This window comes from Akanthomyces muscarius, chromosome 5, assembly GCF_028009165.1.
Source record: "Akanthomyces muscarius strain Ve6 chromosome 5, whole genome shotgun sequence".
NCBI lineage: Eukaryota > Fungi > Ascomycota > Sordariomycetes > Hypocreales > Cordycipitaceae > Akanthomyces > Akanthomyces muscarius.
This window is the reverse complement of record NC_079245.1, coordinates 1,358,815-1,372,792: the sequence shown is the minus strand read 5'-3', so window position 1 is coordinate 1,372,792 and position 13,978 is coordinate 1,358,815. Positions and strand designations below refer to the sequence as shown.

General features: G+C 53.7%; 4 protein-coding genes across 4 annotated transcripts; 1 reads left to right on the top strand and 3 right to left on the bottom strand.

Moving 5' to 3' along the window:
* Positions 1-303: 303 nt before the first annotated feature.
* Positions 304-4,845, bottom strand: LMH87_009743 (uncharacterized protein; the record flags this gene model as incomplete). Its single annotated transcript, XM_056196792.1, has 5 exons — positions 304-797; positions 851-3,919; positions 3,973-4,359; positions 4,410-4,510; positions 4,565-4,845. 5 exons carry the CDS (start codon positions 4,843-4,845, stop codon positions 304-306), a joined length of 4,332 nt encoding a protein of 1,443 aa, XP_056053904.1.
* A 529-nt stretch (positions 4,846-5,374) lies between these two features.
* Positions 5,375-8,056, top strand: LMH87_009742 (uncharacterized protein; the record flags this gene model as incomplete). Its single annotated transcript, XM_056196790.1, has 5 exons — positions 5,375-5,656; positions 5,712-6,473; positions 6,528-6,683; positions 6,737-7,639; positions 7,700-8,056. The coding sequence occupies 5 exons, from the start codon at positions 5,375-5,377 to the stop codon at positions 8,054-8,056; spliced, it is 2,460 nt and encodes an 819-aa protein (XP_056053903.1).
* Positions 8,057-8,502: 446 nt separating this feature from the next.
* LMH87_009741 (uncharacterized protein) lies at positions 8,503-9,759 on the bottom strand (the record flags this gene model as incomplete). Its single annotated transcript, XM_056196789.1, has 1 exon — positions 8,503-9,759. One exon carries the CDS (start codon positions 9,757-9,759, stop codon positions 8,503-8,505), a length of 1,257 nt encoding a protein of 418 aa, XP_056053902.1.
* Positions 9,760-11,234: 1,475 nt separating this feature from the next.
* Positions 11,235-13,003, bottom strand: LMH87_009740 (uncharacterized protein; the record flags this gene model as incomplete). The annotated part of the gene is made up of 7 exons (XM_056196788.1): positions 11,235-11,415; positions 11,473-12,112; positions 12,167-12,292; positions 12,344-12,347; positions 12,398-12,538; positions 12,590-12,620; positions 12,675-13,003. 7 exons carry the CDS (start codon positions 13,001-13,003, stop codon positions 11,235-11,237), a joined length of 1,452 nt encoding a protein of 483 aa, XP_056053901.1.
* Between the last annotated feature and the right edge of the window lie 975 nt (positions 13,004-13,978).

The window sequence follows — 13,978 nt, the reverse complement described above, 5'->3', positions numbered from 1 at the left end:
ATATTGAGTGACTACTCTGACAGTCTTTGTTGTGCAGTGCCCAAAATTGAAAGCGGAAGTGAAATCGGGCCTAAATATGGCGGTGGCCCGAGGGAGGGCGAAGCTGGTCCTGGCGCTGTACAACAACTGGCAGAAACAAATCATACTACATCATCGAAGATTGAGTCCATTGATATATTTTTGAGTCTAGTAGTCCATACATGCAAAAGACGAGATAAACCAAGCCAGACGCCAAATCAAGCCCCGAGCAATTTAAAAAAGACAAAAGAAGATGGCGTCGTTCGTCTGCAGTGCCTGCGGCCGTTAGTTCGCCTCACCCTCGCGAACCTCCTGGATATCCGGCTCTACCACATGATCATAGTACGTAGTCTGCGCCTCCTCATCCTCTCCTTCCTCACCCCCTCCATCTTCCTCCGCGATCGTCTCCACCACATCCACCATTTTATGATTCTCCGAGTTCAGCTGCTTCATCTTGGTGCTCGTCATCTCAAACACGTATTGGCCGAGATGCTCGACGCCCTCCATGGCAACTTCATTCTCGACGGGGGCAGAGCCGTCTTCATCCGCCGTGATGACAGGACGCTGCGTAGGCCAAAGCTCTCCCGTCACGAGCATCAGCTTGTCTGGACGCGAGAGAAGAATGTCAAAGGCCGGTCGCAGCTCGTGGCAGGCTTCAAAGATTTCGCGACGTCCGAGAATATACAGGCCGAGGCGGGCACGAGACATAGCCACCGTCATGCGGCGCACGTCACGCAGGTATCCGACTCGCGATGTACGAGTGAGAGAAAGAATAATGTCTGTCAAAAGTTAGTCAAATTGTTTCCATATGAAATATCCCAATAAAACTCACAGTCGTTCTGTTCTCCCTGGTACTTGTCAACCGTAGCAACAGCCTTGGGCATGCCAAAGATTGGGTTTCTGGCGCAGCGATGGGACAGCACATCCTTAACAAGTGCTCTCTGTCCAGCATACGTCGTCAGGATGCTGATCTTCTCTGCTGGATATCCGAGAAGCCTCATGTACTGGTAAATGGCAACAGCGTACTCTGCCTCTCCCAAGTTCTGGATAAAGTGTGGCGTCGGCTCCATCTCCCCCTTGCCCTTGTACTTGGGCACATTGATGAACTGGAAATCAAACTTGAAACCGGCATTGGCTTGCTTGAACTCGGCGTTGGTGCTCACAACGGGCAGGTTATCCAGCTTGGGGTAGCGCCACTGGTACAGGCGAGCAATGGACGGACGGGCGCGGCCCTGCTGATCAAGCGCAATCGTCGGAACGCCGAGTCTGACGAAACGCGAGAACAGCGATTGCTCCAGGTTGGCGTAGTGTCGGAACGCAAGGCTCTGAATGACGGGCGAGTTCTGCAAGTGATCACCGCACAGGACGACTCTTTGCAAAGGCACGTCACCATTGACAGGCTTCTGCATGGCCAGTGGAATAAACGTCTCAATCTCCGTGATTTGAGCAGCTTCTTCCATCACGACATTGTCATAGTGAAAGCCAAGAGAAGCTATCTCTCCGCTCCTGACAGCAGCGTGCGTAGTGGTCATGGCCACGATGCGTGCTTCACTCGTCAGCAGATAGTTAGTCTTGTCGCGCTCTCGTCGCAGAATCTCGAATGGCAGAATGTCGGCCAGCTCGGAGAAGATTTTTCCAATATGTCTATAGCAGCCTTGGGCAATGTCGATTGTTTGATCACGATCAGCCTCTGGCGGGAAGAGGGGCTGCGGAGCATCCGCAAAGTAGCCGTGGAATGGAAAGCCTTCGATGATCTGTGCCACTGCCGATTCATCCGAGGCGATAATCTGCTCAAACTTCTTCCAGGCCGGCTGGATATAGACTGTGTTAAAGTACCCTGCCGTCTCAGCAGAGTTGTCGTGAGCACCAGGCGCGCCTAGGCTGCTGGCAAGTTTTCTGACTTCGAATAGGAAGCGGGCACGGTTGTCAAGGAATGAGTCAACGCGTCCATGCTTGCTAAAACTTCCTTCAGCGGCCAGCTCCTCTTCTCCATGACCGAGTCTTAGCAAATGCCTTTCGTCGATATCGAGTGCAATAATCTTGGCAAAGAGCTGGTTCAGTGCCTGATTGCTATGCGCAATTAGAAGTGTCCTTTGCTTCGGGAAGTTGTGGTAGATGTTATGAATGATCTGAGTCGCCACGTCTGTTTTGCCGGTTCCGGGGGGTCCAATAACAACTGTCAGACCAGGTTGAGAGCCGGACATGATGGCTTCGACCTGCGCCGGCGTGAAGCGAACAGAGTTGAGCTTTGGGGCGTCAATGGGGTACGGGCCTTGGTTCGGCGGCCTGTATGTGGTGACTTTTAGGGTCTCTGCCTCCATTGCCGCCACAGGTTCAGCGTCCCGACGTCTCTTCTTCGAGGCCTTGACCGGCGCTTGGACTTCGGGCTTCCCCAGTGTCTCCAATACGTATGGTGGTCCGAAACTACCGTTCACATCATCGCTTGGCTCCACAGTCTTGCCCGGCAGGCTCTCAATAAGATGCTGCCACTCCAAAAACGTGTCGTTGTAATCGACAGTCTTGATTCGGTTCGGCAAATTCTTGTAGCTCGCGCCTGCTGGGTCACCGTAGCCCAGGAACACTTCATGCAGCCAGCTGGGCAGCGGCGCATCAGAGAGCACAAGTTTTCGAATCGATTCGAGAACTGGCCTAAAGTTGTTTTCGCGACGGCCTCTTCTGAGAAGCAGGTTCACACTACCATAGACGTCTGTCTTGCCCGCAGCGGCCAGGGCAGCATCCCTCGCATATGTTTGAGAATCAAGCTTCAGCTCAATACGGCGCTTCCCATCACGGCTCTTGGCTTCCCTGCCATGACGCCCCTTGTCGTCCGTAACGCGAATGACCTCAGCAGCGCGTACTGACACAACACCAAGCGTTTCCAGTTCACTCAAAGGGGCTCTGTTCGTAATGGCATCATCTGCCGGTTGCTCAACTGACAGCAGAAACACTACATCATCCGGGCGTAGAGAATCCCACTCCTTGCGCACGTGATCACCGAGCTTGCGCACATCAAGTGAGACTTCAGCCTTGACCATGGACGGCTTGGAATCGCCAATCAGCGCAGGAACCACCTCGAGGATAGCGGGCTTAGAGACCGGCATAGCCATCTTGGAGAAGCCAGTAAAGTTGGTCTCGCCAGGATTTTTGCTTTCTGGTTTAAGCCGACGGATAGCCGCCTCGATGTCTCTGCGAATACCATAGAATGCTTCGCAGCGGTAGAGAACCAGCGCTCTCCAGAGGAAGTCGCCGGCAGACAAGTATTGCAGATTCAGTTTGGGCAGTGCAAGCGGATGCGATCCGTCATATGAGTCTGCTCTCTGGAAGCTGGCATCAAACAATGTCCTTTCTGTGGGAACAATCGACATGCTCTGAGCCAGCTCCTGGAAGGTCTTCTTGCGCTCAAAGGTGCTGAGCATGCACTCTATTTGCAGTTGGCGGCCGGCAGGGAGTTTCAGGTCTTCAGGGTATGTCGTTCGGATGCCCAAATACCCAGCTAGAGACGCAACCTCGTCATCCGTTAGCGGCTCGAGGAGATTCTTCAACTCCTCTCGCTTATCGATGGAGCCGTAGTTGGAGAGGGCAAGAACGGTTAACTTCTGCTTGAAGTGCTTGAGGGCAGTGCGCTGGAGCTTTCCGAGTGCCTTGCAGTGTTTTTCGTAGGCCTCTTCGCGAGTAAGCTGAGCACCCGTCTGGTCGTCGATTGAAAAGTATGTGAAGTGAGCAAGCAGAGATTGAAGATCGCGGAAAAGACCGTTCGCTTCGTCATTGTACATGGGAGATAGTTTCATTGCCGGAAGAAGATTCAAATCGTTTTGTAAAGCATTGACATATCGCCTCGTGGGTAATTGGCTCTGCAAGTCAGTGATGAACTCGGTAAACCGCTCGCAATACAAGTCTTGCTCTGTAAGGCATGTTAGCAGGGCTTTGCCAAAACGGAGAGCATAGGAAACTTACCTGATTTGCGATTCTCTTCATAAAGCACGCTAAGGAAGTCAAGGAGGAGCGTATACAGCCAAGAGCGCTCAAAGCGCAGTCGAGCCTTGATTGCATCGTCTCCAGCGTCGAAGCGCTTCTGAGCAGCTCTCCAGGATTTCCTCAGCTGTGTTGTCTGGTCCAAGAGTCGGTCCCGCTCCTGGTCTGTGGAGATGTTGTGCCAAATGCCGATAGAAACCAATGGCGCACATTCCCTCCTCACAATGCTAGAGTCCAAGCTCTGGAACGCATGGATCAGGAAACAGAGCAGATTCGTTCGAAGGGTCGTCGCAAGTGTTCGATCGAGGGTCAGTGACAGTACGCGGCGAAAGAAGGAAGAGAACTCTTCGGGCTTCTGTTCAAATAGGGCTTGAGAAAGTTAGCAGAATGTTGATACGCGATCTGTCCAGCAAACCTACTCCATGTCTCGAGGTGCTCTCTGCGCTTGACGTTGATGATAAGCGCCATCAATAAGACGTGAAAGTTGGACGCTTCTTCGGTGTAACCCGGCCACAGATAGCTTTCTATCAGTTAGTAACAACGCATCTCGCGACACAATTAAAGATCTGCATACCTTTCCAGGGTCTGCAAGCTTTCCAAGAGAAGCAAAGATTTGTGCTGGAAGCCGTCTCTCTCGAGCGCCTCCCATATTTGCTTCAGGACATCGTTTTTGACCTTGACCTTGGCAGTCTTCTTCGTCTTCTTTAGCCAATGTGCTCGCGCGACCTGCACGAATTGGTGCTCCTCCTCTTCGATTTCTGCAGGCGTCGGGTGCTCGGCGGCAGGCTCTTCATGGTGGACGGGTGCCTTGGCCTTCGCAGCAGCGCTGTTTTTGAGCCGCTTCGCGTTGGGCATGATTCAAATCTCGTTCGTCATTAGAAATGCAGTGTTTGCGATCAGATTCGCGTTTCGCAACTCTGTGTAGAATTGCGCGTGATGGCTGAAGGGATTGTCGTCGGTGCAGGCAAGGGTTGCTATGGAAATTCGAACCTGCCTGGCGCTGCAGCGACTCCGAAATTTCAGCGTCGCGACAGCTAGCTCACGCGTAGCGGTTGGCGCTAGGTATCTCCACACCTTGTGATACCTCGAGTTCGCGCCAAATTTGTGTGCATCACTTTGTACTCCGAGACCCAGCGTGACTTCTATTTCCTACTCTTTCTGTCGCAGCCATCTTCTCCAACCCACTGCAAACCCGCATCTCAACAACGCAGCAGCCGCTCGAACGGTATCAGGCGCCGAAGGACTCTATTGCACGCCAAATCAATGCGCAGGTAGTGGGCAGGCTTGACAAACATTGCGCCCATCTTCTGTCAGGGGTGAAGGCGCAGGAGGCGCATCAGGACCTACAGTCGCTGTAGTGGAAGCTTCAGCCTAATCGGCTACGATGCCTGCCGTCGGCATGGGCAAGCCTGGCGTGGCCTCTGTTGACGCCTTTGGGAAGCTTCTTTCGAGTTTGCTGGACGAAGCCTCTGCAGCCAAGCAGTCATCCAGCATCGAGCCCGCATTAGCCAAGTCCGACTTTGCAGACCTGACCTCGCGGGTGGATGCGGCGCTACCGCAGCAAGACGAAGATGCCGCCAACGGCGACGCAGCGGCGGCAGACCTGAAAGGCCGACGATTTGCGATTGTCGAGGGCGCATCGAGAGATCTATTTGGGGCATTAATAGTAAGTCGGCGAAGGCTCCTCAAGCGCGAAAGTCGCCATCTAATCAACTCCCAAGGCGTCAATTCCAATCGATTCTCCCGACTTCGTGCGAATGTGGAATTTCCTCGATATCCTCTCCATACTCTCCGATGGCGGCCAATGCGATCCGGCGCTTGTCTTCTGGCTGGTAGAAGAGCTGCTCGACAGCCAAACAATAGCGGGATGCCGCCACATCTTTGACTTTCTCGAATCCCGACGAGAGCGCATGACAGCCCAGAACTTTTCGCAAAAGAAGTTGGTAATACTCCGCAGCTGCAATGAGCTGCTACGTCGATTATCCAGAGCTGAGGATACCGCGTTCTGCGGTCGCGTTTTCATCTTCATGTTCCAGTGCTTTCCTCTCGGTGACAGAAGTTCGGTCAACTTGCGTGGAGAGTACCACGTCGAAAACGTCACCACATACGAAACACGTACAAACGGTGATGCTACAAAGATGGATGTCGATGTCGAGGCAACGGCTGTTGAGAGCAAGGGCGAAAAGAAGTCAGACGGAAAGATTAGCAAGCCCAAGGAGGGGGAGAGCCGTCTCAGCTCTGAGGAATTATATCCTCTGCTCTGGTCGCTACAGGAGAGTTTCAGCCAGCCCACAACACTTTTCAACCCCTCCAAGTTTTCTCATTTCAAACACAGTCTGGAAGAGACGTTGAGAGCTTTTGAATCGCTGCACGCCGACGATCAAAGGTCGCTGAAGCGCAAACGCAATGATGAAGGCACAACAACGATAGCAGAGGCATTCAATCCCAAATACCTGACTAGTCAGGATTTGTTCGAGCTTGAGGTACGTGGATCCGCCCTCTCATCCGTTCAAGACTAACAATAGTCGCACGTACAGATGAGCGACTTGTCTTTCCGACGCCATGTACTCGTCCAGGCTCTCATTATAACCGAGTTTCTGCTGTCTCTGTCTGCAGAAGCAAAGCAGAGACTCTCCACACTCCCAGCTGCAAACAAGGCTGTTGTATACAACGAACAACTAAGCGAAGAAAATGTAAGAGGCATTTGCTGTGCACTTCCGAATACAAAGCTAACCCCGCTCACCAGGCAGAATGGGCCACGAAAATCAAGAGCCGGATATCAGACTATCTGAGGCAAGGATCCGACGGTCCCTACTTTCACCGCATGGTCGAGACGGTGCTCGCGCGCGACAAGAACTGGGTCTTTTGGAAGATGGCTAGTTGTCCTCCCATAGAGCGGGAGCCCGTGACAGCCGCCGACTTTGTCGAAGCCAGGTCGTCGGCGGAGCGCATGGCAACCAGCAAGCGCCTGCGCCCGACGCCCATGGGCGCCGTCTCCATGGAGTTTCTCAACAAGGCCTCGTCCAAGACCATGGACGAGCTCCAGCCGCCCGAGCGGTACCAGCTGCCCGCGCTCGACAGCTTCCAGCGGCCGCTCGCCGACGACGACTTTGAGATTGACATGCCGACCAACGACGAGACCAAGGCAGCCGCCATCTACGGCAAATCGAGCAAGAGCTGGCGCGCCCTGCGCATCGCGGGCCGCACGCGCCTCGCGGCCTTTGACAAGATTGACGACCCCAAAAAGATTGCCGTCGTCTTTGAGGAGCCCACCGAAGCCGACGACGACGAGGAAAACGGCTACAACGAAGCCGCCGCTGCCGACGAAGAAATGCCGGCCAACCGCGCCCCCGTCATCCTCGCGGGCTCCTCGGTAGAGACCCTCGCCGCCGTCGAAGCCAAGCTGATAGAAAAGCACAAGGGCGTGTTTGCGCCCGTCGTACGGCACACGACCCGTACGGCAGGCGACGGCGAGACCAACGGCAAGACGTTTCACTTTGTCAGCGCGCAAGAGTTCAACCAGCTGCGCGACGGCGACCGGCTCGTCGAGCACGGCGAGCGCGATGGCAGCGACTACGGCACGAGCACCAAGGCGATTGACGCCGTGACCGAAGCCGGCAAGGTTCCCGTCATCCAACTCGACATTGAGGTGCGTTGTTTTGCCTGTGTTTCCCATCCCACACGTGTACGTGCTAACTTCAAATGACAGGCTGCGCAGTTTGCCAAAGACATGGACTTTGAGGCGCGCTACATCCTCGTCAACACGCCCGAGTCCGAAGCCGACGAGGCCGCCGAGGCAGCATACGACGCCGTCATCACCACAGACAGCGACGATGTCGACAAGGCAGTCGGCGAGCTAGGCACCATTCTCTACGGCGGCGCCGATGGTGACGACACCATGGAAGAGGCCAAGCCTGAGGCCGACGATGGGGAAGAGAGTAGTAGCTCAGAAGACGACGATGACGACAGTAGTGACGAAGAGGAGGAGGAGGAGGAAAAGCAGGAGACGGCTAATGGCGACGCCGACATGGCGGATGCAGACGAAAAGCCAGAAGAATCGGCCTAGACGTTGAATACGGGAAGAACCAAGGATGCGACATGAATGAGCCAGTCTTTTTCAAGCTGCTTTGAACCTTTTTTTTTTTTTTTAGTTTGCAATATTTTTGTTAGTTTGGGGACAATCTGGCGAGTGGCCTTCAGTCCATGTAACATCAAGATAGAACAGCAGCGAAAGGCGAACATATTTTTGATTACTTCTTCCGTTTAATCCTCATAATCAATTGACGAGGCAAAAAAGTGTAAAAAAAAATTACATTCACGGGCGTTCAAAACATAGATAGCGAGCGGAGTTCAATTTGTACCATCATAAGTAACTCAAAGGTTTTGCACATGACCACTACATTGGGTTTTCTGCATTTTCCATCAGAACAAAAGCACGGGAAACAAGGCCCTTCCCAACATTGTCAAGCGTGAGAGTAACTGGGAAGAATTGACGGGCAAATCTTGCGAGATTTACTCATCATCCTCCTCTTCCTCCTCGGAAGATTCCTCTTCGTCGGCCTCCTCAAGCCACTTGAGGAAAGGCTCAGCAGACTTGCGGACCTTCTTGCTGACAGCAAGATCAGTGTACTTCTTGCTGGCTTTCTTGCCCCAGGGGATAACAACCTCCTCGGAGATGAGGTCGTTGTGATAGTACAGCTGCAGGATCTTTACAATCTGCGGGTATACATCGGGGTTTTCCTCGGCAAGGAAGCCCATGAGACGCTCGGTGCCACCAAGCAGAGCCTTCTCATGCTTCTCAGAAGTGCCAATCTGCTTGATCATGGCAGCGCGCTTCGGGATCTGGGCAGCAATGTTCTTGTCAAACAGGGTCTGGACAAGGACCTGAATAGTCTTGTGCTTGCCCTCAATGCCCAGCTCCTTGGCCTTGACGTAGACCTGGATGGAGTCGACGTTATCAATGCCCCCCTTGTCCTTGGCCTGAGACTGGATCCACTGACCGAGCTCATCGTAGACGCTGTCACCACCGGCCTCGTCGTCGTCAATGTTGAGCTTGCCCTTGAACTCGTCGGGAAGTCGGGCCTGGCGAGCCTTGACGGCCTCCTCGCTCATATCAACAGCCCATTCATCGTCTCTGACCTCGTTGTCGCTGTCAATAGTAGGAGCAATGCGGTCAAACTCGTCGTCACTAGCAGCATAGCCGTTGGTGCCGTTCTGGCCATTCTCACCAGAGTTGTCGGAGCCCTCGTCACCAGAGCCGTTGCCGTTCTGGGCAGCCTCCTTCTTAGCACGGCGAGCAGCCTTCTTGTCGGCCTTGCTGCCCTTGCCCTTCTTGCTCTCATGCTTGATGATGAAGCCAGAGAGCTTCAGGCGAATGTCAACATCGGTGCGGTGGCCACAGGCCTTGCAGTCGAGAATGATGCGCGGATCCTTGATGATGACGACAGTCTCAGGGTTGCTGCAGCCTCGGCAAAGAACGAACTTCTTGATGAAGCCATCGAGAAGGTCCTGGAGCTTGGCGGCCTCGTGGGCACCGTTGATGATCCAGCGGTCGTCCTTGGGGTCGGTATTGGTCTGGGCTCCAAGCTCAAAGGCAAAGTACTTGATGACATAGTTGGGGTCACGGCTGAGGGCCTTGGCGACATTGACAAGGTTGACGACGACGGTCTTGATACCGTTTCCTTTTCCTTCAACCTTGGTGATGAGCTTCTCCATCTTGTAGCGGTAGAAATTATCGCTAACTTCGCGATTGACGTTGACGAGAACCATGATGGCGGTATTGATTTTTTTTGGTCTTTTAGAGAGGTTGTGTAATTTTTTTCAGTGGGTGTTGTGGGCGTGATGGACAGGACTCGGAGAGATCTGAACAGACAAAGCAGTCATGTAGACTTTGACGAAGCGATGCGGGCGGAGTGCTGTGGAAGCCGGTCGGGAGCGAAAAGGAAATCACAAAGGACTAGTTGTGATTGACATGAGTTTTTGAGGACAAGGTCTTTCGTTGCGTATGGTAGGCATTAACTCTTGCGTTGGGCAAAATGTCAACCGTCGGAATGGATATCGGGGGAAGAAGGTTTGCGCCGTATGTGAAACAGCTGCAGCTCGACGATGTGTCTGGACACGTTAAACTGGTCGTGCTGATACATAAACGAGTCTTGACAAGCTAAAGTATTGCTGTATGATCTGTTTCTGCCGTGGAAGGAGGCCAGGCGAAATCGGATAGCGGGAGGGGGACTCGAGGTTCGCGGCGGCGCGGACGACGGAGGGTGCTAGAAGCGGGGGTTTGGTCGAAATTTTTAATTCGAGTGCGGGAACGGTGGATGACGCTCTGCGACCGATAAAAACAGTCTACAGGCTGGATATGGCGGCTGAGCTGGATGGATTGGCAAAACGCAGTGCAGGCAGTTGGCACGGTTGGGTGAGGAAGAGAGGAAGAAGGAAAGAAAAAAAATTGTGCAGCGCAGATGAGTCGATGTGGCAAGTCCAGGCAGGGCCCGGATTTTCGGCGTTACAGGGAGTGGGCGGACGGGACGGAGGAGGGGCGGCGAGGCAAGCTGTAACTTAGTGGGAGGGGAGTGGTCCATTGGACTCATTGGCAGGCGAGCAGGCAACGAGCCGTCTCCCGTCATCTGCTGGCTTTGGCTGGCAAGCAGGGGTGGAGCGAGCAGCCTGGCAGATGCAGCGACGGCGACGAAAGGCTACAGGGCCTTTACGCGCACAGTTGGCGGGCAAAGCACCTATTTCAGGCACTTTAGGTTTCCCAGCATCCACTAAATGCGTTGGTAGCCCTAATTAAAGCTGCCTCCTCCGTCCTGCAGCAAACAGGCCACTCCATCACGACAAGAGGGGCTGGCTTATTTATTACCAATGCCCAACGAACCTCATGGAAACTGGTGTGGCCCAATGGAGCATCGTCCAATGCAGAGCGACCAAATGCACGCAGGTACCTCCCGTCTGGCATCCGCCTGCAGCCCTGCCTGCACACGCTCGGTTGGTGCACTCCTGAGTGTGCCACGACACCTTTGTGCAATCCTAAGACTCGGCCGTGCCTGGCCTAGGAGCAGCACTCACTAAGTCGCTATCAACACTGGGCTTTAGACATTTCACCGACCCTTGCATACAAAAGAGGCCATGCTCTGCAATACGCATCATGTTCAATATTCTAGACTCGTCTCGTCATGCAATACTGTCAGTCAGCGCACAAAGGCGCTCGTCTGAAGCGTCTCCCGACAGAATACCAGCCCAGTTCAAACCTCGCCACCACCTGCTCGAGGTTGGAAATGCAGCAGACACTTTTGTCCTAGAGGTCTAGCCGAAATGAGCTGGTCAGACATTTCCATCGCTTCCTCTTTCATCGAGGCGTCTGGCAAAGTGGTAAATCTTGAGTAGACGTCTCGAAGCAAAGTCTTCATTTCCGCAAGTGCCAGGCTGCATAATCACGTTAGCCGCCAACCCGCAGATTCGAAACACAAAAATACAACTTACTGCTTTCCGATGCAACCTCTACCGCCATTGGCAAAAGCAAACAGCAAGCGTCGTCGATCAGCATCCCCCTCTTCCTGCAGCCAGCGTTCCGGCTTGAAGCTATCCGGCTCGGGGAACAAATCATCATTGATCCGGTGCACAGAAAACGCCTGGCAGCTCGCAATGGTCTTCTCAGGCAGCCAGTAGCCGTCCACCATACGACCCCCTCCCGGAACGTAGCGAGGGAGAGACATCGGGATCGGAGGAAAGCATCTGAGACCCTCGCATACAACAGCGTCCAGGTAAGGGAGTTGGTCCAGAGGTGCCTGAGGGTTCGCTAGCAGCTCTTCGGCAAGCTTCTCTTGTACTTTACTCGAGCGCGCCTGCGACAGCTCCCACAGCAGGAAGCACAACCCATCTCCTGTGGTGTCGATGCCGGCGGCCATGTGGTCGAGACACTCGGCAGCCATGTCAATAGGCTCCAGCTCGGCCGACTTCTCCTCCAGGCGGCTCATTAAAGTAAATGTGGCGGGATCATGGCTTTGGCTGGTTTCCAATACATAGTTGTCGGCCAGCGGTGTTTCTCGTGGCTTCGCAAACAAGTACAGAACACCGCCGAAAATGCGATGCAAGTTAGGAACGTAGTGGGAAATGAGACGGTCTACACAAAGGTCAGTGTTACTGCAGACAGTCAATGAATGTGCATCAGACGCACTTTGCAGGCTATCGTCAGCGGCCACCTGGTGCATCATGTTTTCGTCATTCTCGTTCTCCAGACAATCGGTGCCGCGAGGATGAAACAAATGATGGGTAACGCAATCACAAGCATAGGCATGCAATGCTAAATCATGTCAGCGATGGAGACAACCTGGGCCATTTTCCGGTCACATACACATCTATTCCACTGTTAGTGAAGCCACCCAGGGTAAGACACAAGATCACTCACAAAAACATCGGCGGCCCCGGAGGCTGAGGCGCAACGGCGCACAAACTTGGCAGACCTTTCCTGAATGCCATGCATAGAGGCACTTCTGAGGATATTGGTGTTTGCATAGCGATCGGCGAGGATACGCTTTCGCTTCGCATGCTTAGTCTCTTGTCAGCAACCGTTACATCAACGGGAAGGTATGCGCCTTACATCTGCCTTGTTCAACGTGGTAAACATGGTGCTGTCTCAGAGTCAGTTCTACGCCGTCTCACGCAGCCCGAAATCGCAAGCCTACCGTCGACCATATATCCTAAACATGTCGTAGAATTCCGTCTTGTCGTAGCCGCTGCCACCAGAGCAGTAAATCTCCTTGATGGCCGGCCAAGACGTAAAGGCGACCTCGTTCGGCGCCACCCGCACCACAGGCCCGTACTTGCGGTGCAGTGCGTGGATGTATACGGTCCTGGTCGCGTTGATCTCGTTCCACTTCAGCCACAGCGACGTGTACTTGGAGATTGTCGGTCCGGGCAGCCTGGCGAGCGGTGATCGCAGGCATCGCACCAGGTGAATCACGACCAGCAGCACCAGCGCCGCAACGGCGGTCAGCGGGGAGGCGAGAAGCATGGCTAATAACGTCGTCGGCGCTTGCGCGCGGATGAGGTCCTGGTCAAATTTTGTGTAAAGTAAATTTTCTGCACAACTACTCTTTGCCAAGACGAAGGAGAAAGAGCAAAGAGGTGTGTTGGTGTAATTGTGAGAGGGAGGCCAAACAGATCTTTTTAAGTTGTTGATAAGAAGGGAAGCAAACTGTCACAGTCCCAGTTACGGCGAAATCGGGCGCGCCTTATCAGCTAGCCAGTTCCACAAGGCCTGTTCCCCCGGACCTTTGAAATGGACCGGCTGTTAGTCGTCCGACCAGCGGACCGTCGCCGCTCGCCGCCATTTACACCTTTTACCCCGGTTTTCGGGCGACCGCGGGGCCCGCCCATGCGGAATGGTTGCACCACAAAGCATGAACCCAGGCACCGTATCCAGTCAAACAAGCTGGGGTCAAGAAGCGATAACTACACTGATGAGCAGCTAGAACCATCGCAACTACCTTTAATTGCCTAGTGTGTGTTGCTGAAAGAGGGTATTGGGGCGAGACGTGACCCGCAAGAAACATGCCAAGTCTGCGCCGTTATCCGGATACTGTGACGGGTCGTCTTCAATACGTGATTGTCTGGGTGTAACTGTACCTGGGCGAGGATTGATTCAATCCGGCGAAGGGGGCAAGACTAGGGAAGGCAATACTCACTGGTGGAGAAATGTTGGCAGAAGCGCTGATTTCTCTCCGATCGCTAAATCCGGCGCCTCTTTGCAGCCGCTGCACAACCAAGGCCAGCATATTTAGTTAAACCCCGCCGTTATCAGACGAGATGCTGCATAAAATTCGAAAGACCTCTCAAACGAGATTCCAATTTGAGTTGTGGCCAGTAATATGTTAGTGTTGTCTTCTCGTGCGCACGACGTGGAACTGCTACCCGGTACCAGAATCGCGATTTTGCGACTCTTTTCACGTGTGCAGCTGAATATGCAAGAAAATCAAACGTTTTCAAT